We start from the raw sequence: 26,350 nt of genomic DNA, 5'->3' as shown, positions 1-26,350 counted from the left end.
ATTGCCGGCAATGCGAACCAAGTTCTTACAATGGTAGTATAGGGATTGAATGGCCCGTAGCAATGGGCCAGACACCCCATACTCCCGCAACACCTCCCACAGGACACCCCGAGGGACACTGGTCGAATGCCTTCTCCAAGTCCACAAAACACATGTAGACTGGTTGGGCAAACTCCCATGCACCCTCAAGTATCCTTGAGATGATAAAGAGCTGGTCCAGTGTTCCGCGACCAGGACGAAAACCGCATTGTTCCTCCTGTATCCGAGGTTCGACTAGCGGACGAACTCTCCTTTCCAGCACCCTGGTATAGACTTTCCCAGGGAGGCTGAGGAGTGTGATCCCCCTGTAGTTTGAACACACCCTCCGGTCTCCCTTCTTAAAGATGGGGACCACCACCCCGGTCTGCCGGTCCAGGGGTACTGCCCCTGATCTCCACGCAACATTGTAGAGGCGTGTCAACCAGGACAGCCCTACAACGTCCAGAGCCTTCAGGAACTCGGGGCGGACCTCATCCACACCAGGGGCTCTGCTACCAAGGAGTTGTTTAACTGCCTCAGTGACCTCACCCCCGGAAATTGGCGGGTCATTCCCCTCATCCCCAGACTCTGCTTCATCCTCGGAAGACGTGTCAGTGGGATTAAGGAGGTCCTCGAAGTAGTCCTTCCACCGCCTGACAATTTTCTGAGTCAACATCAGCAGCGCTCTGGCAGCACTATACACAGTGCAGGTAGAGCACCGCTTTCCCCTTCTGAGACGCCTGACGGTTTGCCAGAATCTCTTTGAGGCAGTCCGAAAGTCTTTTTCCATGGCCTCTCCGAACTCCTCCCACACCCGAGTTTTTGCTTCAGCCACTGCCCGAGCCGCATTCCGCTTGGCCTGTAGATACCTGTCGGCTGCCTCCGGAGTCCCACAGGCTAACCAAGCCCGATAGGACTCCTTCTTCAGCCTGGTGGCTCCCTTCACCTCTGGTGTCCACCATTTGGTTCGGGGATTACCACCACGGCAGGCACCAACCACCTTGCGGCCGCAGCTCAATGCAGAAGCTTCGGCTATGGAGACGCTGAACATGGTCCATTCGGACTCAATGTCCCCAGTCTCCCTCGGAATGCTGTTGAAGCTCTGCCGGAGGTGTGCGTTGAAGATCTCGCGGACTGGGGCCTCTGCTAGGCATTCCCAGCACACCCTCACTGCATGTTTAGGTGCACTGGGTCTGTCCAGTATCCTCCCCCGCCACCTGAATCCACTCACCACCAGGTGGTGATCAGTTGACAGCTCAGCCCCTCTCTTTACCCGAGTGTCCAGAACATATGGTCTCAGGTCTGGTGATACGATTACAAAATCGATCATCGACCTGCGGCCTAGAGCGTCCTGGTGCCACATGCACTTATGGACACTCTTGTGTTCGAACAAGGTGTTTGTTATAGCCAAACTGTGATTTGCACAGAAGTCCAATAACAAAACACCGCTCGGGTTCAGATCAGGGAGGCCGTTCTTCCCAATCACGCCCCTCCGGGTCTCGCTGTCTTTACCCACGTGAGCATTGAAGTCTCCCAGCAGGACAACAGAGTCTCCAGGTGGAGCACCTTCCAGCACCTAAGAAGGCTGGGTACTCTGAACTGCCACTCGGCTCATAAGCGCAGATGACAGTCAGCACCTGTTCCCCGACCCTAAGGCGCAGGGAACAAACGCTCATCCACCGGGAAAAACCCCAACGTACCGGCAGCAAGCCGAGGGGATATTAGAATACCCACCCCAGCCCGCCGCCTCTCACCAGGGGCACCCCTCTCCAGGAGACTGATTCCAGAGCCCAAGCCATGCGTAGAGGTGAGCCCGACTATATCTAGCCGGTACCTCTCAACCTCACGCACTAACTCAGGCTCCTTCCCCACCAGAGAGGTGACATTCCATGTCCCAATTGTCAGTCTTGGCAGCTGGGGATCAGTCCACCAGGGCCTCCACTCCTGGCCGCCACCCAGCACACAATGCACCCGACCCCTATGGCGCCTCCTGCGGGTGATGGGCCTGCGGGAGGATGGGCCCATGTCTCCTCTTCGGGCTCTGCCCGGCCGGGCCCCATGGACTAAGGCCCAGCCACCAGACCCTCGCCCTCAGGCACCCTCCCTGGGCCTGGCTCCAGGGCGGGGCCCCGGTAACCCTATCCCGGGCAGGGTAAACTGTTCCTTCGATGTTCTCTTCATAATGGTCTTCTGAATCGCTCTTTGTCTGGTCCCTCACCCAGGACCAATTTGCCATGGGAGACCCTACCAGGGGGCTAAAGCCCCCAGACAACATAGCCCCTGGGATCCCTGAGACACACAAACCCCTCCACCACGATAAGGTAGCGATTCACGGAGAGGAATTTTACAGTTATTTAATGTAATTTTACATTTTCTAAAATTTTCTAAAATAGCATAGATATGGTCAAGGATTACCCAAGGATATTCGCAGTGCAGACTGGAGCACTTCAGACTAGGACGTGATGATTTCTGCCTTTAACATAACCTTTAACATAAGCTTGTCATATCCTGAAAGGCTTAGTTATTGGTTTTTCATCAGTAAATTACATTTTTGGTCATATGAGAATGTGGGAATAATCTTCTATCTATCTGTTCTTTGCTCTTTTTTTCTTTTGTCCTGTCATCATCTTTAAACATGACATTGCATGTTACATGTAAAATGTAAAATATTCAAAGCAAGTCTTTTTTTGAAAACTTGGTAGAATTTAATGCCCAGTTAACGTGACCGAAACAGCATCAGTGATATAAATATAATGTCTATCCAGTGTCTGAGTGTACAGGTGCCTCTGCAATACACATTACTACCATATACCACATAGAGAGAATTGCCAGTAATGGACCTCGATAGTGACTATTGGGACCACACACACACACAAACACACACAAACACATCTCTTCGGGGAATTAAAGTGATATTGAGCTCCGAGCAATAACTGGAAGAGTAGAATTATTACTCCAGGGCTGTCAGTGCATTTGTGTGTGTGTGTGTGTGTGTGTGTGTGTGTGTGTGTGTGTGTGTGTGTGTGTGTGTGTGTGTGTGTGTGTGTGTGTGTGTGTGTGTGTGTGTGGCTGGTCACCTGTCCACTTGTCGATTGTTGCTTTTGATTAAAAACCAGGAGGAGCGACAGCTTTGAGTGTCTGCAATATCACACTGATGCTATTATCTATCTCTCCTGCTTGTCCTATATTTTGGCTACTTTTCTCAAAATCTCTGTCTTTCCAGGCTGTTCCTGTTCCCAAAGGTGCCACATACATTTTTTTTTTTGTTCCAAACCGCTGGTGTCTCAGAAATACACAAGACGCATACAGTGTCTTCAAAAGATCAGTTGTCACAGTATTAGGTATCATCTCATATGTACTGACATATGCATGCTTTCTCAGTACTCCTTGGATTTACGGTTTCTTCTCCAGGAAGCCCCTTTTGCTTGGAGGTCAGTGGGCATTGAAGTGGACATAGTTAAGTTTTTCTTTTTTCCAGTGAATACCTCAGGCAGCAGAAACCCAAGAAAGAGGAGGGAGACGAGGAACCATCATGGAAGGACAGGCCCCTGCACGGTATGTACCACCGGCAGATGGAGGAGGTGGCTGATATCCAGAAATCCTACCAGTGGCTGGACAAAGCTGGACTGAAAGACAGCACAGAGGCACTAATCATGGCAGCACAGGAACAAGCTCTGAGCACAAGATCCATAGAGGCTGGGGTCTATCACACCAGGCAAGACCCCAGGTGCAGGCTGTGTAAAGATGCCCCAGAGACAATCCAGCACATAACAGCAGGGTGCAAAATGCTAGCAGGCAAGGCATACATGGAACGCCATAACCAAGTGGCCGGCATAGTGTACAGGAACATCTGTGCCGAGTATAACCTAGAAGTCCCGAGGTCAAAATGGGAGATGCCCCCAAGGGTGGTGGAGAATGACCGAGCTAAGATCCTGTGGGACTTCCAGATACAGACGGACAAAATGGTGGTGGCTAACCAACCGGACATAGTGGTGGTAGACAAACAGAAGAAGACGGCCGTAGTGATCGATGTAGCGGTTCCGAATGACAGCAATATCAGGAAGAAGGAACACGAGAAGCTTGAGAAATACCAAGGGCTCAGAGAAGAGCTCGAGAGGATGTGGAGGGTGAAGGTAACGGTGGTCCCCGTGGTAATCGGAGCACTAGGTGCGGTGACTCCCAAGCTAGGCGAGTGGCTCCAGCAGATCCCGGGAACAACATCGGAGATCTCTGTCCAGAAGAGCGCAGTCCTGGGAACAGCTAAGATACTGCGCAGGACCCTCAAGCTCCCAGGCCTCTGGTAGAGGACCCGAGCTTGAAGGATAAACCGCCCGCAGGGGCGTGCTGGGTGTTTTTTTTTATATATATACTGGACATAGTTGTACAAACCTGTTTGCATATTTTTCAGTCATGTGTCACAGTTACCTGAATAAAGACATACCACTGTATTTTTGTTGTTGTTGCATAAATACATGGATCTCATTTTTCATGCATTAACTTTTGCTCTCTTTGTTACGTACTGATCTCTCTCTCTTTCCAGTATTGACATGTGTTGACCTTTCTGAACCGTTGTCATCCCTCACCTCTTCCGTCCATCTCTTTAACTCCTCAGTTCTCAAGCCAAAGCTTCCCCTTTACTTTTCCTGTTGCTTTCATATACTGACATGGTGACCTTTGTGATAATTCCTCCTCCCATTTCCTGAACTTCTTTATCTCCTTACCTCACTTCTATATCCATGCCTGCTTTTTGTGTTTCTGTTTCTCTTTCCCTTTCTCTTACCTATGTCTTCTCCTTCTGTTTGCATCCCACCGACAGCTTTTTCTCTCCGTAGCCCATTCTATCTCTCTATAGGCTTGCATCCTAAGTGCTCTGCCTTTAGCCTCCCCCCCTCCTCCGTCACCTCTTTCTGCTCCTCCTGGGTATTGATTGGTTCATTTGATAGTTCTATCACCAATCGGTGTGAAGTTGACCTTTTGGACTTGGCAATGATAGCAAGATGTTGTGTGTTCATCAGTTTGAGTGTGCTGCCCTTATAAGTGTATGCATTTGAGTGTGTGTTGACCTTTGCAGGCAGAATGTCAGCCTGGCTCTTGATGCTGCTTGTCAGTACATTAGTTGGACAGGAAGCAGTTCAGCTCTCTAGCAGGAAGTTCAAACCCGCCAATCTTAGGCCTAAAGTTTACAAGTCTCAGATCTGATATATAGTCATAATATTTAGGCACTGTATTTTTTTTTTCCATTTAATTGAAAGGACCACAGGATTTTTTTTTTCTTTATGGTAAAATCAATTCATAAGTGGTCTTGGCACACTGCATATGGCATATACAAACTGTCAAACGACAAGGGGACAACATCTTTATGAATCAAACTTGCCACAATTTAGTAGAATAAGTACTGCTGTAATGCAATTTTATGGCATTGATTATTCTAGATTAAGTCTCCCTGATCGATGTGTTCATCTTCAATTCATTTATTATGTTGAGTCCACAATCTTGACCAATTAATGCAAAAGGGAGGGACCACCAATCATTTTTTTAACCACTAAGAAAAGCACACATCCCCGAATTAGCGAGGAACCTGAATGAACTTTCTATAAATTGTGCCAAACAGAAATGAGCAGAAGATCTTTTTTTTATATAACACATTATTGTCAGTTGGCAAATGTTCAGTTGACCAGGCTGCTTTAAAAAAGGCAGTCGATAAAAATGAAACCAGACAAATATTTTGTTTACAGGCACTGGGAGAGGGAGGTTTTTATTATCACCATACAGCTGAGTGTCTGCTGCTCCAGTTGTTCCAGTTGCTGTTAATGAGAGAACTGGGAGTGAACTGGAATAAAACGAGGGAACTGCTCCTTTAAAACCCAGAGGTGTCAGACTGTAAAAAAAGCCATATGCTAAACGCAAAGCATGCGGACACACTCTTGTAAACATTAACTTATATTTTGAATTCTTCTAATGTGGACACAGTCAAGCTGTTACCTCACAAAGACAAAACTTTGAGAGGAAGAGACTGATGAAATACATTTAGGAAGTTCCTTGCATTGCAAAACTCATTCTAACTGGTTTCTCTGGTTATAAAGAAACAGTCCTGTATTACCCTTCCCTGCAATTAATAACACATCTGTCAATGTCCTTCTCTTCCATTAATCTTCCCCTGTTATTCATTCCTTGTGGTGATTCTGTTTCTGTTTGACTAGTCTTTATTCTTCTGTTTGTCATGAATGGCACTTCTTCTGCCAACTGGTTTGCATCTTTTTCTCATTTTTCTTCTTTTTCTCCAGTTTGTGTTTTTTCCTACAGAATGTACTACTTTTCTTCCACATTTCTCTCTTTGTACATTACTCTCCTTCACTTTTTCTTTTCTTTTTTTGCTCTGCAACCAAAAGCATGTTGACACAAAAGTATTTCTTTTTCTAGCTTAAGCTCCATGGTACAAAGTAAAGAACAGCTTAATGTTGCAACACACAATGATTTTAAAACCAGCCACTCACTTCAAACTATGTAGTAAGTCTTAAAAAACATAGTATCTAACCAAATGCTTACTTTGGATAGAAATACCTTGGCCTCCAGTAACACTGTGAGAAATCTTGAAATCTTTTTGTCCAGGAAATGCCCTGCACTGAGCATATTCAACAAATATGTAGGACTGCTTTCCTGCATTTATGCAATATCTCTAAAATTAGAAACATCCTCTCTCAGAGTGATGCTAAAGAAGTAGTTCATGCATTTATGAACTGATTGTACGTTTGTTATTATTATCAAGTTAATAATAATGAACAATGAAAAGCCTTCAGTTCATCCAAAATGCTGCCGCGAGAGTACTGACAGGGACCTTACAGTCAGCATCAGTATATATAACCAATACTCCATGCACTCTAGTGGTGACAGCAATAATGACAAAACGATGGCGGAAGTTAGGTGACTTACTTATAGAGCCACAAAGTGAGCATATGGTTGGACTTGGTTGATAGGTAAACAAAACATTTCAAGTTCTTATAGATGTAAAAGAGATAAAGTACTATTCATAGTTGGGAGTGCAATAATGTGATTGCTGGGCATAGAGCTCTGCCCTCAACCCCATCCAACACATTTGGGAATAACCACAACAAAAATTGTGATCCAGACCTCATCACCCTGAATGGGAGCAAATTCCCACAGCCAGGTTTAACATCTGCTGGAAAAGACAGACGATTGGAGGCATGGATTCAAAACCGTGTGTCAAAGTATCACACTAGTCAATAGGTATAATGTTCAGTCCTCAATACTTTAGCTCTGCCTCTTTAATCAGCCTTGTTATTACTTTTTAATTTTCACTTTTGCTTTTTCTGTGTGTTGTCAATATGTTTGTCTTTTATCCACGTTTGATTGTCTTTTTTCTCTCTGTCTTTAATCACCTGCCCTCCATTTTCCTCTTTCTCTTTGTTTCTTGATTTCTTTATTTGTCATTCCTATACATCACCCTTTCCCTCCATTTCTCTGTCTTATCCTACAATTTATTCGCCCTCCTTCTCTCTCACACACACACACACACACACACACACACACACACACACACACACACACACACACACACACACACACACAGTCTTTCCATTTGTCATTAAGAGGCAGAGAGCTAGACAGTAACATTTAAACCGCTGTTCTGAATGGTTAAAAGATGGCCTCATCTGTTGTGTGGTGCGCGCGTGTGTGTGAAGGCGATCGATGCAGTAATCTGCAGGAGGTGGAAAGCAGAGGGAGCGAGCCATTCAGCAGTGCTCACTAATCAATTGCAATTCTTTCTTTTACTGTCTGAACACCCAGATTAGGACATTTGTGGGTGTGGGTGTTTGTGCATGTGTCTGTGTGTGTGTTTGTGCATCAAGTGGTATTCTTTTTTTAACATCTGTGGCCTAACATTTGGGTGTTTCTATCTGCAGTTCTATCAATTTCTGTACACGTGTCTTCAAGCATTTGACTTAGGTTTGCAGGAAGGTGATTAGACGATGTAAATCAGCCCAAATTCACCATTTGGGTAGCAGGAAATGTTAGTACAAACTATCAGACTTGGTCATAAGAGAATCATGGTGCAATTTGTGGACAGTGTTTCCAAATAGTGATGACATGAGATCATGCACATCCAGTAATGAATGATATGGAGCTTCTGGTGGACCGAAAAGGCCCGCAGCAAAATTCAGACTGTCAGAAATTTAAGGACAGACTCACACTGTGTGACAGCTGCTATGATGCAAATCTATGAACCAACCAATCAGCATACACTGAGTGACATTACATCTGAAGTTTGGGAGGGGAAACGCACATAAAATGAAATGATGGAACCTTGTGAATCCTCATTTTGAATACAAAAGAACAGCACAGATGGCTGATATAAGCGGATAATGTTCATCTGTTGTTATACACTGTTGTGTTCACGGCACAGTCTGACACCTTCAAATTGATACTGTATAGTCTGTCACAGTGTGAGACTGATTTTATTAGACCCACCTTACATAGCAAGACATGGATGGGGCACCTTGAAGGTGCATTAAACTGTTGAACAAACAAGTTGGCATTATCTTCAGTCTTTGCTCTTAGAATCACAATCTGGACGTCCAACTTCCTTCTTTATTATTATGTACTTAATATGGCATTTACTTTAAAATGAGAATATTTTGTGCTTGCATTTCGTACTTTAGACAAACAAAGCTGTTTCATTATGCTACTGTGATTTTTTTTTAAATGTTACATACACAGATCAAGGATAACATTTTGACCACATGCCTAATATTGTGTTGGTCTCCCTTCTGCTGCCAAAACAGCCCTGACCTTTCAAGGCATGGATTCCACTAGACCCCTGAAGGTGCGCTGTTTTATCTGGCACCAAGATGTTGGCAACAGATACTTTAAGTCCTGTACATTGCGAGGTGAGGCCTTCATGGATTGGACCAGGATGTCCCACAGTTGCCCTATTGAATTGAAATCTGGGAATTTGGACACCAAGTCAACACCTCAAACTTATTGTTGTGCTCCTCAAACCATTTCATTTCACTTTATGGCCTGATTAGTAGATAAGTATGAAATCACAGCCATCAGGGAATACTGCTTCCATGAAAGAAGGGACATGGTCTGCAAAGATCCTTAGATAAGTGGTACATGTCAAAGTAAGATCCACATGGATGGCAGGACCCAAGGTTTCCCTGCAGAACATTGCCCAAACCATCAAGCTGACCCTCCAGCTTGCCTTCTTCCTATAGTGCATCCTGGTGCCAGGTATTTGCCAAGTAGGTGATGAATATGCACCTGGCTATCAAAACGATTTAAAAGAAAATATGATTCATCAGACCAGGCCACCTTCTTCCATTGCTCTGTGGTCCGGTTCTGCCCATTGTTGGGCACGGGATAATAATGGTCTGCGGTTATGCAGCCCCATACGCAACAAACTGTGATGCTCTGTGTATTCTCACACCTTTCTATCAGAATCAGCATGAACATTTCGTGCCTATGTCTGTTTTTATTGGACCACATGGGCCAGCCTTTGTACCCCACGTGCAGTTTTGAAGATGCTCTGACCCAGTCGCCATGATGAAGAGACAATCAATGTTATTCACTTCACCTGTCAGTGATCGCAATGTTATTATCCATGTTATCATTGGTGTATATAGGTTTTGCAATCTGGACGACTATAGTCACATGCTTACTTCCATCTTCATGCTACACAGAACAGCAGCAGAATAATCCTGCAGAGAACAGAGCCAACATCGGAACACAGCAGATATGACACCTGATAAGTTAGAACTTGCATCAAAGTAGGCATATGGGTGGGTCGCATTGGATCTTGCAGTGGTTCAGTGATGTTGGGAGGCTTTTTTAGGATTTTGCACTAGATACATCTTGATAAATCTTTAAATCGCAAGTATTTAATTTAAACTCCTTCAGCTGCATATTAAAATGAGCACTACTTATGATCGTTTTGTTCAGGAGCTTTAGTTTCACTTCAGAGCAGTCTGTGATTCTCAGACAGTTATATTCTGGTTAATAGAACAAAGCATTTCATTATGACTGAGAGACAGGAAGTGCACACACACACACACAGCATCAATACAATCCATCCACACACGGAGCAAAATAAATAAATATACAATCAAAATTGCAATTACCTGCAGAATTTGTGAAGGGTAAACAAATCTGTGAACACCTCACCCCCCTACTCACTTGCTCCGTTGCTCTCTTGCTGCGCACACACACAGACTCAGAGAGCAGAGTTAGTGTTCTAGTTAGCATGCTGAAATGAATACAGTTAGATCCAAAGCAATTTCCTTTTATTTATCTTAGCAGCCCTGCATAAATAAAGGCAAGGGCATCCAGGCAATTAGCATAATTACTATGAGGCGGTCAGACCCTCTGTGATTTCATAAAGAGACACACACACGGACTGCTGCCACAGGGCGTGTGTTTGTATATGTGTGCATGTGTGTGTGAGGGAGAGAGAGGAGAAGAGATAGAGACAATGACTCTGTGTATGTGTGCCTTAGTGCGTGACTTCTACCGTAATGTCCATTTAGTTCCACCTTGTGTGTTCGTACTTGTGTTTTCTACATGTTTGGATGTGTTGTTACTTTATTTTGTGCAGAGGTGCGCGTGTGTGTGTGTGTGTGTGTGTGTGTGTGTGTGTGTGTGTGTGTGTGTGTGTGTGTGTGTGTGTGTGTGCTTAAGACTCATCCTTGGTCTTTCTGCACTGCGCATGCATGTAAATATAAAGTCCTGGATGCATATCCACACACACACACAGACACACACACACAACTATGAAAAATAAAATATTAACAAGCTAGAGCCCAAACATACCCATATGCACAGTCATATAGACCAACCAGACAGTGCACACACGGTCTACGGTCCCACTGTGTCTGCATGTGTTATTAATATGCAAATACAAGTGGAAAACAGCAAAGGCCAGGAAAAACAATATCGCTGCAAACAGGCTGAGGTCAGCTGATACTGCATCTAATGGCTACGTCGCTCATCCTGGTTACACTGTTGTTTCATTGTCTTTGTCTGGTTCAGTGTCTTTGGATTAGTCTTGTTTGTAGAGCTCAAATCTGTCTGATGAAGCCTGAATTTGGCTTAGAGTGTGGGTGTGGATCTCATCAAGTTTTGGATAGGACATCCTGGCAGTGTAGTGGTTCGCACTGTTGTCTTTTTGCAAGATCATTTTGGGTTTGGTTTCACGGGCTGGCTGCACCCTCCTCATGCAGACATTACACGTTCTGTGTGGACTTGCTCCACAGTCTGAATGCAGTTGTGTTAGGTTAACTGCTGTGATTGTGAGTGTGAATGGTTGTCATGCCCTACAGGCTCCAGTCCAGTCTTATTGCTGCTTAAGCTACAGATGAGGTTTAGGGTTAAATGTGAGATTGTTATTATGTTCTTACAGGCTTATTTATATTCTTTTTCATTTTGATATCCATTTAGGTTTGTAGTCCAATCACACTCTGCCAGGAAAAACCACAAGCTCACAGCAGAAAAATAAAATTTGGTTTGTGCTCTGGTTGGATTCAGAGCTCTAATAATCAGAGGCCTGCTTAACCTCTGGGAGGCAACCGGGGACTTAACAAAGCAGTCAGCAAGGTTATGTTTGTTTACAGCACATCTATATCTGTCTGTGTGAGTGTTTACATCAGTTCATATCAGCATAATTTACACACACACCCACCCACACACACACACACACACACGTGCCTCCACCTTTCAACTCGCTTTTCCAATTCTAATTAATCCGTTTTAATCCCTCTGAAATGGGCAGATTTGCGTTCCTTCACCTGGAGCTGCTTGTTGCTAAACCTGGACCTCAATCAGACAAGATGATAAAACTGTAAAAAGAAAAACACAGGTTGTGATTATCTCCACATCTCAGCCTTTTCCCCCTGTTGGCTTGTGTTTGTATAAAGGGGCAAAAAGACAGAGGCGTACCAGCTGTGTCACAATTTTCCAAGAAACCTCAGCAGCTTTCGCTGAAGAAAATGGGGACTAACTATCAACCGATTATGGCTTTACTTAGGTTTATTAGACCCCTTTAGCTTTTCAGGAACTATTTAAGCATTTATATTATAATATAGTAACTATTCAGTGGCTCTCAACAAGACTTCTGTTAACAAAATTGAGCAAAGTAGATGTATCATAGGTTCTAATAGTTACTTCTCACACATATTGTGCATTATGGTTCATCTAAGGCTGTGAATTTAATGGTTGTTACATAGTTTTGAACATTACAAAGAAAGTTTTTCTAGAGCAAGGGTGTCAGACACTAGGCCTGAGGCTCAGAATCCGCTTGGCAAAGACTTCGATGGTTGTGGAATATACGAAGGAGAGAAAAAATGGGAACTTTTAACATAATTTGCAAGTTTAATAGTGCTTCCTGCTGATAAAGATCTGCCCCATGGGCATTTATACCACACCACAGTAATTGAGTAATTGATAAACAATCAAATGACAGGAAAGTTTGTGTTTTCACACTATTGATTATAGAAATTTTAAGGTTTTTTGTTTTGTTTTTCTTATTTTTTTTGCAATAGGTCCACAGTAAAAATTAAATGAAAGAAAGAAATTGTCACAATCTGAAAGCAGGGACTCAAGCGCAGAACAGGTTGACGTCTCAGAGCACCGTTTATTTACACACTAGTGCGATAATATATACAGTGACGGAGAAAAATCCAGGGTTCCAAGGGATTAGGAGAAGGCTCTCTCTCTCACGCTCGCTCACGTCCTCACATCCAACTCACACACATTCGTACAGCTGGAAGGTCACAGGTCCGGGAAGGTAAACTGGAACAAGAAAGGGAAAAATCACTCACAAGTCACGAAGGTAGGGCGTAAAGGTACAAGACCACGGGAGCTGGGAAGAGAGACTAACGTTAGTAGCACAATCATCCAGCGATGACAAGATCTGTGGCCCAGCCTCAAATAGTAGTCGGGAAATCAGCTGATCGCCAACAGGTGTGTGAGCCAAGGGCGGGAGCCAGCAGTGAGCTCCGCCCAGGCAGAGAGGTAGGGGAGAGAGAGAGAGAGAAAGCAAAAACACAAGTGTAGCCTTGTGAGGGCAGGCACGGGGACCATGACCATTTATTCATTCTTGCCGGTATATGTGTTTGTCCAAGAAACTGTTACATAATGGTAACAAGGCCAAACCCTTAGCCATGTGAATGGAAAGAGCTTTATTCCAATAACGGCCTGATTATTAAAACTTCATGTATAGAATTATCAGTAAAATCTGATTATGCAAATCTCCAGCTTCTTAAACCTATTCTTGGACTGTTCTCTGATGTCTGCCATCGCACATTTGAAACTATTGAAAAGCTCAACTATGAGCTTATATCGTTCCAGTCACCGGACTGGCTCGGATATAATGTCGAGGGGCTTTTAGGGAAAGAAGGAACGACCAACATCTGTGGCATTACAGTGTTGGAGATTGTCTGAGTTCCATTTCTTTGTAGTAGTGTCTCTGCAAAACGAAGTCTCAGTCATCTTTGTTCTAGTGCACATTTATCAAAGGCATGTCTTCTGTAAATTGTTTCCACTTTTTATCCCATCAAATGAGGAAGAACAAAATCAGCATATGCAAAGCTCACAGGCTCTCATAACCCCAGCTGGTTTGATTTAAACAAAGTGACTAATGCTGTTTTCACACTAGCTATGCAGAGGCAACTGATTACTAGTAATGTCAATGGAAAATGGTGCTACAAAGCTACAAACTGATGCCTGGCACGTGCCAGTGCTTGATGGTTGTGATGTGCAATGAATCAGAGTTGTGCTTGATGTGCTGAAGCATCAGCCAGTCATATAGAGATAAACCATATCTTGGGATTTATCTGTCCATTTGAAGACAAGCCCAGAGATGATACTGGCAAGTCCAAGAGCAGCACTTCAGTGGTGACCCGATGGTCCGTTTTACAATTTAGTCACTTGTAGTGTGAATGCATTTTATATTTTTCTGTTTTCTATGCAAAGCACAAAAACAGGTTCCAGTCATATTTTCATAAACTGTGTGTTATTGGGACCAGATTAATATATCTAACCAATATTGTATTGAGCTAGCTGTTACGTTTAAATGTCTTCTAAGGATAATGAACTTATTAGAGGATAAAGACATTTAAAGTGAAAGGCATCAAAACAGAGAACAACCATCTGGATCGTAATCTGACAACACACACACACAGATAGAGAAACACAGCAAACATGTGCCCAACTGCACATATACACACAAAAGCTTGCGCACACCTACTTAGAAAGAGTCAGGATGTGTGTTAATGAGGAACCCAGCATGGATGGACATTGATGCGGCTCACTGATGATTAACATCTCATTAACATCTCATTAGCTGAGAGGGCAGACTAAACGGACACAGGCGGTGGGGGTGCAGCGACAACACATACCCATACACCTCCATGTAAGCATTAGAATAATTAGCCAGGCATAAAAGGTTAAAGGCCATCTCCAAATAGCACTTTATATCTGACAAAGAGAAAGAAGAAAATTAAATACCCAACAGTCACACCGAAGGTGCTACTTAGCTGCTACACAGATGACATTTGAACTGTCAAAATCCAGAAAGTCTCTTTTTTCTTTGTCTCACTTTTCTGATTAATGTAAAAGTCTCAAAGTATCAAAGCATCCAAAAGGGGAGTCATTCTGGTAGCTGTTTGATAGTTTAATGTATTTCTATGTTAAATCATTTTATTGGATCAATAGCTTTGATCCATGATCAATAATGTGACCAATAACGGATGAAAGAAAAAAAAAACACATTGTCTTGGACTGTACCTAATAGTTGAGTCAGTTATCTTCAATCCCTTTAAATGGTTCAGACTGCTTGCACTTCTTTCTCTCCCAAAGTAATACACACCGTGCAGTATGCACTTAGTGTCAAGATATAACACGCACACACACTAGCATGCACACATGCATGTGCACACAGGAGGAAACCGTGTATTACCAATAACAGTAGGACGCTACATGTAATTAACCTGGCTGACCTCTGGAGTATCATTGCCTTTGTGTGTGTCTGTGTGTGCTTGGATCCAGTGTATTGTGTTCAAGGAGTCGAGTGTTCTGCCATGATCTTCCCATAACAGCAGCATTGGACACACTCAGACGTGCATTTGCTTGAGTGTGTGTGTGTGCGTTTGTGTAAATGTGCATGTGTGTGTCATCTTTGCATGTGTGATTTGCTGCTGAAGTCGAGTGTGGCACCATGATCGTCACGGAAATACACCATTAGACACACTTGGATGTCTTTGTGGAGGTGTGTGTGTGTGTGTAGAGGGACTTACTTTTCCATGTATTTTTAAAAAAAATCCTCTTGTCAGCTAAATCTTGAGATTTGTTTTTAATGAAGGAACTGAAAGCAAATGTTTAAAACAACCTACGAATAATGAAAAGATGTCGATGTCACAGTGACATCTGGAAAATTTGTCAGATTTCTGTTTTCATTGCTGTCACATTGTCAACAGGAGGAAATATGAGTTACTTTATTTTCCATCTGCTGTGTTATGTTGGACTGTTTCCTCCTGCTCTGTGATGTCCTCATGAACACAGCCCCACCATCCATTGTTTAACAGCAGCAGAGGTTGGGAATTTGTATCTTTTTAGGCAAGAACAAAGTGACAGTGGGGGCGGGGGGTTAGTTGGTAAGAAAGTGACAGAGACAACACAAAGAAGGAGATGGACAAGAAAAAAAGAAATCACAATCAAGACTATTGTGGCTGTAGCTGCTACATTTTAATGGGCTTTTATTGACTTGTTGGGTCGGTAGCTGCTTTTAAAGCAAGGTCATTCTGCTGAACTAAAACTCAACTAAAAGCTAGTGTGGAAAAACACTGTAGCTGTTAACTAAAAACAATAGAAAAAGAGAAACTCACTAAAGTAATATCGTGAACATGCAAAATTAGGTTAAAAAAATGTTTTATGCATATGCAGTTAATTCCTAAAGTAAGGATAGAAGGAAAGAAGTAAAGTAAATCGACATTCTTTTTACTGGTGGGGCTGCAAAACAATTTCTGACTGTGTAGAAGTCTGTGAGAGAATGACCCTCATTTCCCTTCCTCTATGAACACAGAAAACCTTTTTCTGATGAGTTTATTGTCTTAATCAGCAGTTTCAAGTTTTATGGAAATCAACACAATTTTCATCTTTTTATTTAAAAAAAACAACCAATGGATGAACTCGTATGCCATCTTTTATTTACACTCTGTACCCAAGAAAGTTTTTTTGAGAAGTCTATTTAACGTCCACCTCTCTTTTTCTCTGTTTCAGTCTCTGGATGGGTTTGTATTTGCACTAAACAAAGAGGGGCGCTTCCTCTACATCTCTGAGACGGTTTCCATCTACCTGGGATTGTCACAGGTAAGTCGCACACCTGTGTGCCTGTTTTGTCACTGCTATGTCAAGAAAAAACATTAAGCATCTCAAAGCTCAGTCCTGTTCTTTTCGATCCTTTGTCTCTCTCTCTCTGTCTCTCCATCTTTATCTCTGATTGTCTCTTGGTGTTTATTTAGTCCGTCTCTTGTTCTATCATTCTTCCTTCTCTCGTCTATCGTCACCAAAGACAATTCCCAACAAATTAAGGCTCATTTAAAATCTCATCAGCTCGTCGGACGGTTGTTGATTTGTGCAGCGAGCGACAATGCATATTTTATTGCCGTGTATGTGTGTGTATGTGTTGGGATGGGGGTGGGGGCACGTCATTGTACTTTGTCAGCTTGGTGACGAGCTCTGTGTCTCAATTGGCTCACTTTCCCCCAGTTCCTGTTAATAGAGACAGGCGTCCATCCTGAAGGTCGACACATCGACCTTGGAGGCACTAATAAGTCTGTATTGACAAGCCGTGTGTGTGTGTGTGCGTGTGTGTGTTGCTGAATTAAATAGGATTCAAACTGTCATATCAGCCTGTTTACATTGTAGCTTCTGTCAGCTTGTGTACGAAATGCCAATATTTGTTCATGAAAACAGGAAATACAGAGTAAAAAAAGGAAAAAAAGCATCATTAGACATGTTTGTCTGCTTTTGCTGACTTAATTTTAATAAGAGGAAACAAATTTGTTTCATTATCCTACAGTGTTTGCTTTGAAATGTAGCCATCAGCTGTCAAACACAACTGGTTTTGTGATCTGTATTGTCATCTTTAAGGCCAAATCATTTTTCTAAGCTTTCTCTTTACAAAAAAAAAGATGTTATTAATGAGCTGAGTTCCACATTTGGTGATTCCCACAGTGCCTGAATGCACCACTGCACAAAGGTCTCAGCAGCGTGCCAAATGCCATCTACTGCACAACAGGTAGAAATCAGGAAAAGCACCCTTTTCAATTCACTTGCAAAGACTTGTGAAAGGGGACATAGATCAAAGAGCCAATCGTCAACAAGGAGCTACATTCGGTTGGTTTTATAGGAAGTACCTTCCAGGCCCCCATGCAAACAGAGAGGACATATTTGTTGAAACCGCACTGAGGGACATGTGTGTGTGAAAACTGGCCACTAGTTAGCTGTTTGGTGTAAAAAGTCTATCACTTTGACAACAGAATCTGTGTTTCTTGTGCATGTTGTTTTTCCACCACAATCTTTTTGTGAGCTTAGCCTAATCTTTGTTACTTGGTCCCTAAACTTTGTGTTGACACAGTGACACAAATAGTATTTTCTTCCTTGGCTTGGCTTCAGAAGTACAGAGGGACACCTAAGGCACAGGCAGGAAAATGACACGTATTCCAACACCTGATTGCATACGACTGTAGCAGGCAGTAACAATCAATTTGGAAGGTCAGCAACCGATGTTTACTTGTTTACATGATGGATTGTAAGGCGAGGCGCTCGTACAGTCCTTCAGAGAACAACTGACAATGATTGTGTCCTTGTGTCTGTGCAGCATGAATATTAAAAAGACTCTTGAGAGATTTGTGAAACTCTCAAACATACAAGAAGAATTTTCAGAATGTTAGCCAAACCTTACTTATAGCACTAGCAGATCAGAAAGTGTTCGTACAAATCATGCATGTAACAGTTGGTGGAAAGCACTGATGTGTGATATTCTGCTAATATAAGGATTAGATCGGGAAATGTCATAACTATATATAGACATGACATCTATTGCTGTGCTGTGATTCATTGTTTTCCTTATTTTTTATTCTATAACTCCTTAACAAGTCATGGGACTAAAAAGCTGAAATTAACCCAAATACCCCTCAGTCCTTCAGTATATATTAACTATTCTTTGGATTTCTTTATATTCATCCATTCTTTTCAACTTATATTTATCAGGGTTGCAGGGGTGCTGGAGCCTACTCCAGTCAGGTATCCCAGCCAGAAGCAGGGTTCACAACAGACATGTCACCAGATGGTGGCAAAGCTAAGACAAAGAGTCAGACAAGCATTCAAACTCACATTCACAGCTATGAGAAATTAGCATTCAACCTAACCCCACCAACTAATCCAGTCTAAGTTAGCTAGGCTGGGTCTTTTCTAGTTTACTCTAGGCATCTGAAATTGTCATTTATTCAATTAAATTGAATATTATTTTTATTTTTAAAGCGCCAAATCTCAACAACATTTTTCTCAATGTGCTTTATACTTTTAGGCAGTGTTTCCCAACCAAATGATTAGGTGTGCCGTGAAAGATTAACTGGTTCCACCTGATTAGTACTCTAAGCGATAGGTGTGAGTAACGGCCAGAACAATTACATTCTCTTCCACTAGAGGGCAGTACAACTACCTGCTCTAATTAAATGGGTTGCCAACTACCTGTAAAACAGAAAAGGACGAAGAAGAAATTACATAATAGTGATGTTGTGAGACGACACAGCGCATAATAGCAATAGATAAATATTGCAAAAGAAAAAGTCTTTGTCGATCTGTCCTGGATCCTGGAGAAAATTCCAACCCAGATGAAGGCCCTAGCATGAGTAGTGATCAGAAGAAAGCGAATAAGGTATACTGGGGACACACCGAGCCATTTCTGCTATATATGTGCCATGGCTCCAAAAGGTTGGGAAACACTCCTGTAAGGTACAGTAAAGCCCATACAATAACAGAGAGAAAACCCCAGCAATCAGATGACCCCCAGGGGGTTGGCAAAAGTATAAAGGGAAAAACTCCCTTTTAACAGGAAAGAAACATCCGGCAGAACCATTGTTCAATGCATAAAAAAGAAAAAGATCTATGGTTTGTCCAGTCATTGTAATCTTCAACGTTGTATCAACCTTTACCCCGAGTGTGTGCGACTGGAGCAAATCACACACCAATAACTTTGTGTCTCCTGTCCTGTGATGCTAGGTTTAAGTCTTGGATTTGAGCATGTGTATTATTTCTCTATTCCCAGTTGCACTGAAAACTATGTTACAGAGTAACCTCTGTACAGTCTGAGGTTACTAATGGAGCTCAGGATGTTTGATAATGAATCCGAGTTGCCTCTTTGACTGGAGGTCTTCGTGTATAATGTTCTGACAGTCACGTTCCAATATCTGTAAATTGAGCTGAGCATTGTTTTGTTGAAAGAAACTCATATTTACCATCTGTGATGTAGCTCTCCCTTTCTCTCTCTCTCCATTAGTTTGTAAACTCTGTCTCTGTAAATTGGATATAGGAGGCTCTAAGATATGGAAACAAGGAAAAAAGCCAATCAGTTTACCAAATTAAAGAAGAAGGTACATCACTCCCCCTCTTCTCTCTCTCCATCACTGTGTCTCTGTATCTCTCTCTATCCACCTCTTGGATTAATCCCCCCCACTTAGATTGATTGATGATTTCTATCAAATAATTGATTAATTGTCAAATCGGGTCCCGTAAGCTTTTCCGGCAGCTCCGCTGAGCTGGTTATCTTGTTCTTTCAGCTTTTATCAGCTGCTGAAGAAGTGGCACACCGATTAAAAAAAAAGAAGAAGAAGTGAAAGACAGAGAGAGAGGGAGAGATCAAGCTTGTCTCTGCTATGTTCGAGTCTCACCCTGTAATCCTACATGTGTACACAGAGTTCGTCAACCTCCATCCTCTTAATTGCTCTCCCTTCCTCCTCTTCTCCTTTAATCACTGGCCTTCCCTCTTTTTTTTCATTTTTTCTCTTTAAAGGAAGGAAAATATATCGCTAATTATTTTTCAACTTTAATTAGATCGTGGCGTGCAGGAGAAATGACTGGGTGGCGGGGAGGTGAGGGAGGATTTTTTTTAAGCCTTTTAACAAATTGACGAGGTTATGAATTTTCTCGCTTGGTGGTCGGCGCTGAAACAATCTTCAGGCAGATTTATGTGTAAAGAGGATTTACCCGTTTAACTCGTTTCTTTGCTGTCTCGTCAGGGAGACGGGGGACGTGGCCGGCCAATCAAACAGCCTATTAATAGAGTCATTAACAAAGAGTGGAGCTGTAATTAAACATGGCTGCTGCGAAAAGTTAACATCCCACCTCTCCCTCAACTTCACCTCATGCTTCTTTTTTTTTCTTTTCTTTTCTTTTTTTAAGCTAAATTTTTTTCTCATTTTGGAATTTTAATGCAGGATTTTGTAGCTTTTAAAACCTCTTATTTGGGAGGGACCTCCAATCAGAAGAAAATTATCTTAAAGGGAGGGGAGGGAGCATTTTAGATCATGAATCATGCAAAGTTAGTCTAGTAGCATCCAACAATTGATCAAAATGATTTGATTTGCTCTGGAAGTGTGCAGATGGGTCCATTTTAACTTTTTTTTTTAATTGAATTTGATTCTGCATGTTGAGCTTTTTCCAGATTTTGACCAAAATAGCTTACAAGATGATAAAATTGACCTGAAAAAAATGCTTAAAAAAGTGACATTTCTGATCTCACACTTGTTTCTGATCTCACAAACTGTTGTACATACTGCCATTCTTCACCTGTGACAGGATTGAATTTAACTGTGTGCGCCTTTTTAAGAGAGAGTGAAAAAAGAGATTGATGCAGTCATAGAGGTTAACAACTTTTTTGCAGCATGGGGTGGGATTGGCATACAATGTCATCCTTTTGTTTTCATAGTTTTTCACATCCTCATTCAAAATGCTCATGAAACAGGTGGATGGAAACATTGTCTGTGTCCCTTTCCTGTCATTCTCTGTAGAGGCCGCCAGCAGGAGAATCTGTCTCTCTGTAACACCCTGTTGATCCAACAACACAGTATAATGTGTGCATGTTCATGTACTTATAAACGTTGTCTGTGTGTGTTTACGACAGGCAGCGCTTGCAGCTGCCCTCTTAGTGATATAATTGAGACGTGTGTGTTTGTGTATGCGCGTGCAGCAGATGGCTGTGTGTCCTCTGCCTGATGGTCCAGAGGAAAATAATAACTGCGCTGTCCCAGCCAGACCCAAATTAGTCTGCTGGATTCTCGCCCGTTACACCCAAATGTGGTCGGCAGCCAGCCTCTCTTCATGCCAGGCCGGTATATGCAACAGCATAGGAGGGCACACATGTATGCACATGCACACACGAACAACAATTTTTAGGGCCAAAGTTTATAGACTTAGATATGTCCATATATAGTATTCTTTTTGTATGCACGCGAGAATATTGGTGAACTTTGTTTTGCCACCAGTCATTATACTCTATACAAGAAGAAGAAAATGGTAGCGTCAGCTTCTCTCTGGCAGCACAGCTCTCACAGTCGGGGTTTGAGATTACAATAAACAACTAAACACATGCATTTACAAAAAGCAGAAAGCAGGGCAACATGCTGTTAAAACATGATATGAGATGATGTTGGTAGGTCCACTGGATTGTGGTGGAAAGCAGCAGGAAAGAAAGCTGGAACTACCCTTTAAATCTCCCTTTTACGCTGATATATGGTGGGCAATCGACATAGAGTCTGAATCAGATAGTCTCTCTCTTTATTGCTTTGTTCAGTGGATTGGGCTGGTCTCCTTCCAGACAACATGTTTGTTTGTGTGTGTGTGTGTGTGTGTGTGTCTGTGTCTGTGTCTGTGTCTGTGTGTGTTGCAGAGGTGTGTGAAGTGATTTGTTTCTGTCTTTGTCATTTAAAAAGGCTCTCCAATGTTCAGACCTGCTGCCATGCATACATACACACACTCATGGAAGGTCACACACACCAGTGCACATAAGACTTATGCTACTCACACAAAAATATGTACACACACACAGACACACACACACACAAATACAGGGTCATTGGAAAGCGAGGCAGAGCCTGATCTCTGCTCTCTTTCACTCCCATCCACATTCCCTCAGAGCGGGTTGGGAGTAACACACACACACACACAGTCTGTCTCTCTCTTTCCACCCGTATTCCCAATGGGCGGCTGCTGGTCTGTGGGGGAACATTGAATGAATTAGCATTAAGCAGCTAAAGCAGACTGTCAGATTGTCTGCTTCTTCCTTCCTCTGGTCTCTCAACATCCACACTGATGTTCACATACCAGAAAATACCATGCTCTTATATCGACCAAGAAACCTAAGGGTACTCTGTAAGTGGGAAACATTTGAAAACATTAATGGTTACATTTCACAGCGTGGACATTGAAAACACCATTTTTGAGTGTGCTTTTATGGAAATGAATGTCCTGGTTTTCATTATATTAGAAATGCTTACATGCAACAAAGACACATGTGTTTGATATGTAGTTCTACTTTGACATGATAAGCCTTACATGTTGGGTGTAACATGTACGTGTTGGGACAATGGTATTGTTTAACCTGCCTATCACTGTTTCAAGCAGATGACAATGGATTCTGAAATCTATGTGACAAGCAATTCCACGTCTGTTAAGTGCTTCTGTTAAATAATTGGATCATGCATTTGATTTTTACGTCTTACAGCATTTACTTATGTCAGGTATTTATCCAGGTTTCTGGAGTCAGAGCTGGTCAGACACTGGTGCAGCGGTTAACACTGGTGCCTCACACCAATGAGGTTCTTGGTTTGAAACCCCAATTGGGGTCTTTCTTTTGTGACATTTGCATGTCCTCCCTGTACCTCTAAGGGTTTTTTTCCCAGGTACTTCAGCTTCCTCCAACAGTTCACCACAGCATGTTAGGTTCATTGGTGATTCTAAATTGGCCATCAATGGAAGATAGATATATTACAAAATAAAAGCACTGTCTGTGTAACTTGTAGTTAAAAATACTTTGAGTAGTTGGTAAGACTATAAAAGCTCCATATAAACAGGAGTAACACACACAGGAAAACCCAAATGAAACAAAGTTCATTATCCACCAGCAGAAAATGTGCTTCTACTTAACTAAGATGGTTTCATATCACTTTCCATGATGCAATGAGCAGCTTTTTTTGTGCGTATATATCACAATACAACATATTACTTTTTGGCTTCGCCTGCCTGAGTGTAGTTCTGTGAGAGGTCTCTTCCTGTTTAATGGAGTTCTGTCATCAAGTGCTTTATTAGCAACACTTGTGCATTCCAGTTCAACATCTATGTCATATATTCTACTTTTCTAAATTGAAAACACCCTTGATTCCACCCTCGATAGAATAATCACCTTTCTACTAATGTGTTTGCTGAGTTGAGTAATGTCTTTAGTCCAGCCTTTCAGCAACCTTATCCACCTAATAGTGGCCCTTCACCTGATTTAAATATAAAACCAGATTTTCTCCTTCATGATTCTGATTTCTTTTTCTTTCTTTTTTCCTTCTAAAAGTGTTGTTCTCTCTCTCCCTCATTCATCCTGTTCTCATCTTCTTTTTGGCTTTAATGTAAATTTCTTTAATGTATGTGTGTAATATTTTTATATATTAATATTTTTAATGTATATTTATGATTTTTTCTATCACTGCTTTATTTTACTTTTTTTCACAAAACCTTTAATGTAGTTAATTGTTTTATTTTAATGCAATTCATTTATCATGTCGACTATTTATGATGCAAATTAATTTAATTGATTTTAATATGTAGTCTTTTTTATGAATTCATTACAAATTTTCATTATGTTTTTTTAATGTTTTAAAATCCATTTTAAATAAGTTTTTTTCTCCTGTCCCATCTTCATTCCCTTCAACCTTTCCTTGCTCCCTTACTTCCGTCATTTGCTGCTCCTTTTTCTCTGCCTTGTGCGTTTGAGACAGGGAGGTCGGCCATTTGCATGAGGTCAAACAGGGGCATTCTGGGAGATGGAGGAGGGAGGAGACAAGGAGGCGGTGATGATGAAGAGGGGTAGGGATGGGCAGGAGGAAGGTCACAGCTAATTGAGCCACCTCAGTGAACTCTTCCACACACAGACACACACACTTTTCTATTCATAATTGATGGCACTGACTCTAGAACTGCCATGTCACTCTGATAATAAAATATCAGTAATAATTATAAAATGTGGTGCATGCGTGTGTCCTGTTAGAGGATGAAGGGATGAACAAAGGGATAGAGAAGGATAAAAAAGGGAAGACTTAACAAAAGCAAACTAGCAATGATAGAAGGAAAACATGAAAGAGCAAAGGAAAACAGAAAATTAACATAACAGAGGAGGAGGAATAAAGCAAGGAGTGAAAGAGAGGGTTGAAGAGGGAGAAGGAGAAAGAAGCGATGAAAGTTTGTAATAACTTCAGTCTTAAAGTGTGTAAAGGGATAGTATGACGTTGGAGGAGGACTGAGAGAAAAAACTGAACAGAGGAGACATAAGTGGATAACTTAAATATGTGATGGACAGAGAAGGAGGGCAATGTAAATGCTTACAGCGAGGAGGGAAAACGGAATGAAAATGAAGAGAAGTGAGAGTGGGTGGAGGTCAAAGAGGACAGATTACGCTTTGGTTTTGCTGTGAAAGAATGGAGGGATAGATGAAAAGAGTTGATGACATGGCCTTTAACATATGGGTGAAAGGGAAGTTAAATCCCTTGAAGCACAAGGGCAGAGGGATGACGTACAGGAAGAAGGAACAAAGGAGGAGGAAAAATATAATGCATATATAGTAACTGGATGAAACATTAAAACAACTGATGAACATAAGGGAAAGAGGATAGCAGTGGGAATAGAAGGGGAGAGAGAATGAAGGAAAGAAAGATGGAGCAAAGGGACAGGCCAGAAAACAACAAAAGACACTGAGTGACTTGTGAAAAGAAGTACAAAAACAAACCAAAAGAAAAGAAAGAAGGTTTCTGGTCTTTCACTGTACAAATGGCGTGCGTGTGCGAGTAAGTGTGTGTGACCCTGTTGTCTGGTGTGAAAAGAGGCGTATTAGCATGCTGACAGGAAGCTGCAGGAGGTTATCTGGACCTCAGAGAGCTTCCTCCACCTTTTGTTCCAAACAATCGCCACAGCGACACACCAAGGGGATGATGGGATGTGGCGTGGCCGGTGTGTGCGAGGGGGTGGACTCACAGGGAAACTAAAGAAATATGTACAAGAGGAATGAAACAGACGAGCCCCTGTTGAATTGTGCTTCAGTGTTTGTTACCAGTGATTGACTTTCTCAGAAATACATTTTAATTATTACATTTTCAAACTTCTAAATGATGAGCAAAAAAGGACGTCCTACTTGCGTTTTTACCCTCAAGTGTCCAATAATGCCAGTTGAAGAGTTATGCAAATGTAATGCTTGTTGTAATGCTCATTTCCAACTCTGCATTTAATTTTTAACTTACATTATAATTAGTCTTAACCTATACTGGGCCCTGCTGCAGTTCCTCAGCTTTTTTCTGATTGGTTGCCTCTCACAAACAGCAGGCTTTCACACCGGTGTTTCCGTGCTTCCAGACAGAGCTGCGCCCCTTAGATGTCCATATCAAGGATTTCGAAGGATAACAAAACCCTTCAAAACAAGAACAAGAAAAAATATAGGATTCCGATCAGTTTACTAAAATAAATACCTGATGTAAATCCAAAGTGCTTCATATGATACAACGAAACAGACAAGTTTTGAAATGTAAGTCAGTATGGTAGTGTTTGGCTTTCTCTTTCTCAGTAATTTTAGCATTTGAAAGTTTGAATTTTTATGTCTGAGTTATTCTATTATTCCCGTTGCTGTTAATTTTCTCTGTTTTCATGTTAATGTGAGTCTTGTCTCCATTTTTGGTCTGTCAATGAAGCTGTTTTCTCCATTGTGTTCTTTTGGGTTTTACTTCCTGTCTGTTTGATTGTCTTGATTACTTTCGCCTGTTTCTGGTTCCACCCCACATCCAAGCCCCTGTTAATCCCAGGTATATACAATGCTGTCCTTTTCTTTTTGTACTGTCTGTTCCCTATGTGCTACCTTTTTGTGATTTCCAGCATGCCTTTCTTCTTTGTTTTATGAACCAGTTGACTTGGTTTTAGGTAACAAAGCTTGTTTTTTTGTTGGGTAATCTGTGCCTTTTGGAAAAAAGAGAGCAGTGTGTGCTTTTAAGCTCTAAGAGAATTTACTGAGTCA

At 42.0% G+C, this 26,350-nt stretch overlaps 1 protein-coding gene across 2 annotated transcripts in view; it reads left to right on the top strand.

The window, feature by feature from the left end:
- Nucleotides 1-26,350, top strand: part of npas3 (neuronal PAS domain protein 3) — a 363,595-nt gene that overhangs the window by 228,705 nt on the left and 108,540 nt on the right. For both annotated transcript variants that reach the window (XM_085441080.1, XM_085441081.1), the window contains exon 5: nt 16,309-16,398. In XM_085441080.1, the coding sequence (XP_085297206.1) occupies nt 16,309-16,398 (90 nt within the window). The remainder of the gene's footprint in view (nt 1-16,308; nt 16,399-26,350) is intronic.

Source organism: Copadichromis virginalis, linkage group LG19 (assembly GCF_057382275.1).
Source record: "Copadichromis virginalis isolate Kocher_CV1m ecotype Utaka linkage group LG19, C_Virginalis_male_GT1.1, whole genome shotgun sequence".
NCBI classification, from domain to species: domain Eukaryota; kingdom Metazoa; phylum Chordata; class Actinopteri; order Cichliformes; family Cichlidae; genus Copadichromis; species Copadichromis virginalis.
Note: the sequence above shows the minus strand (reverse complement) of the source record. Positions and strands in the feature narration are given on the sequence as shown.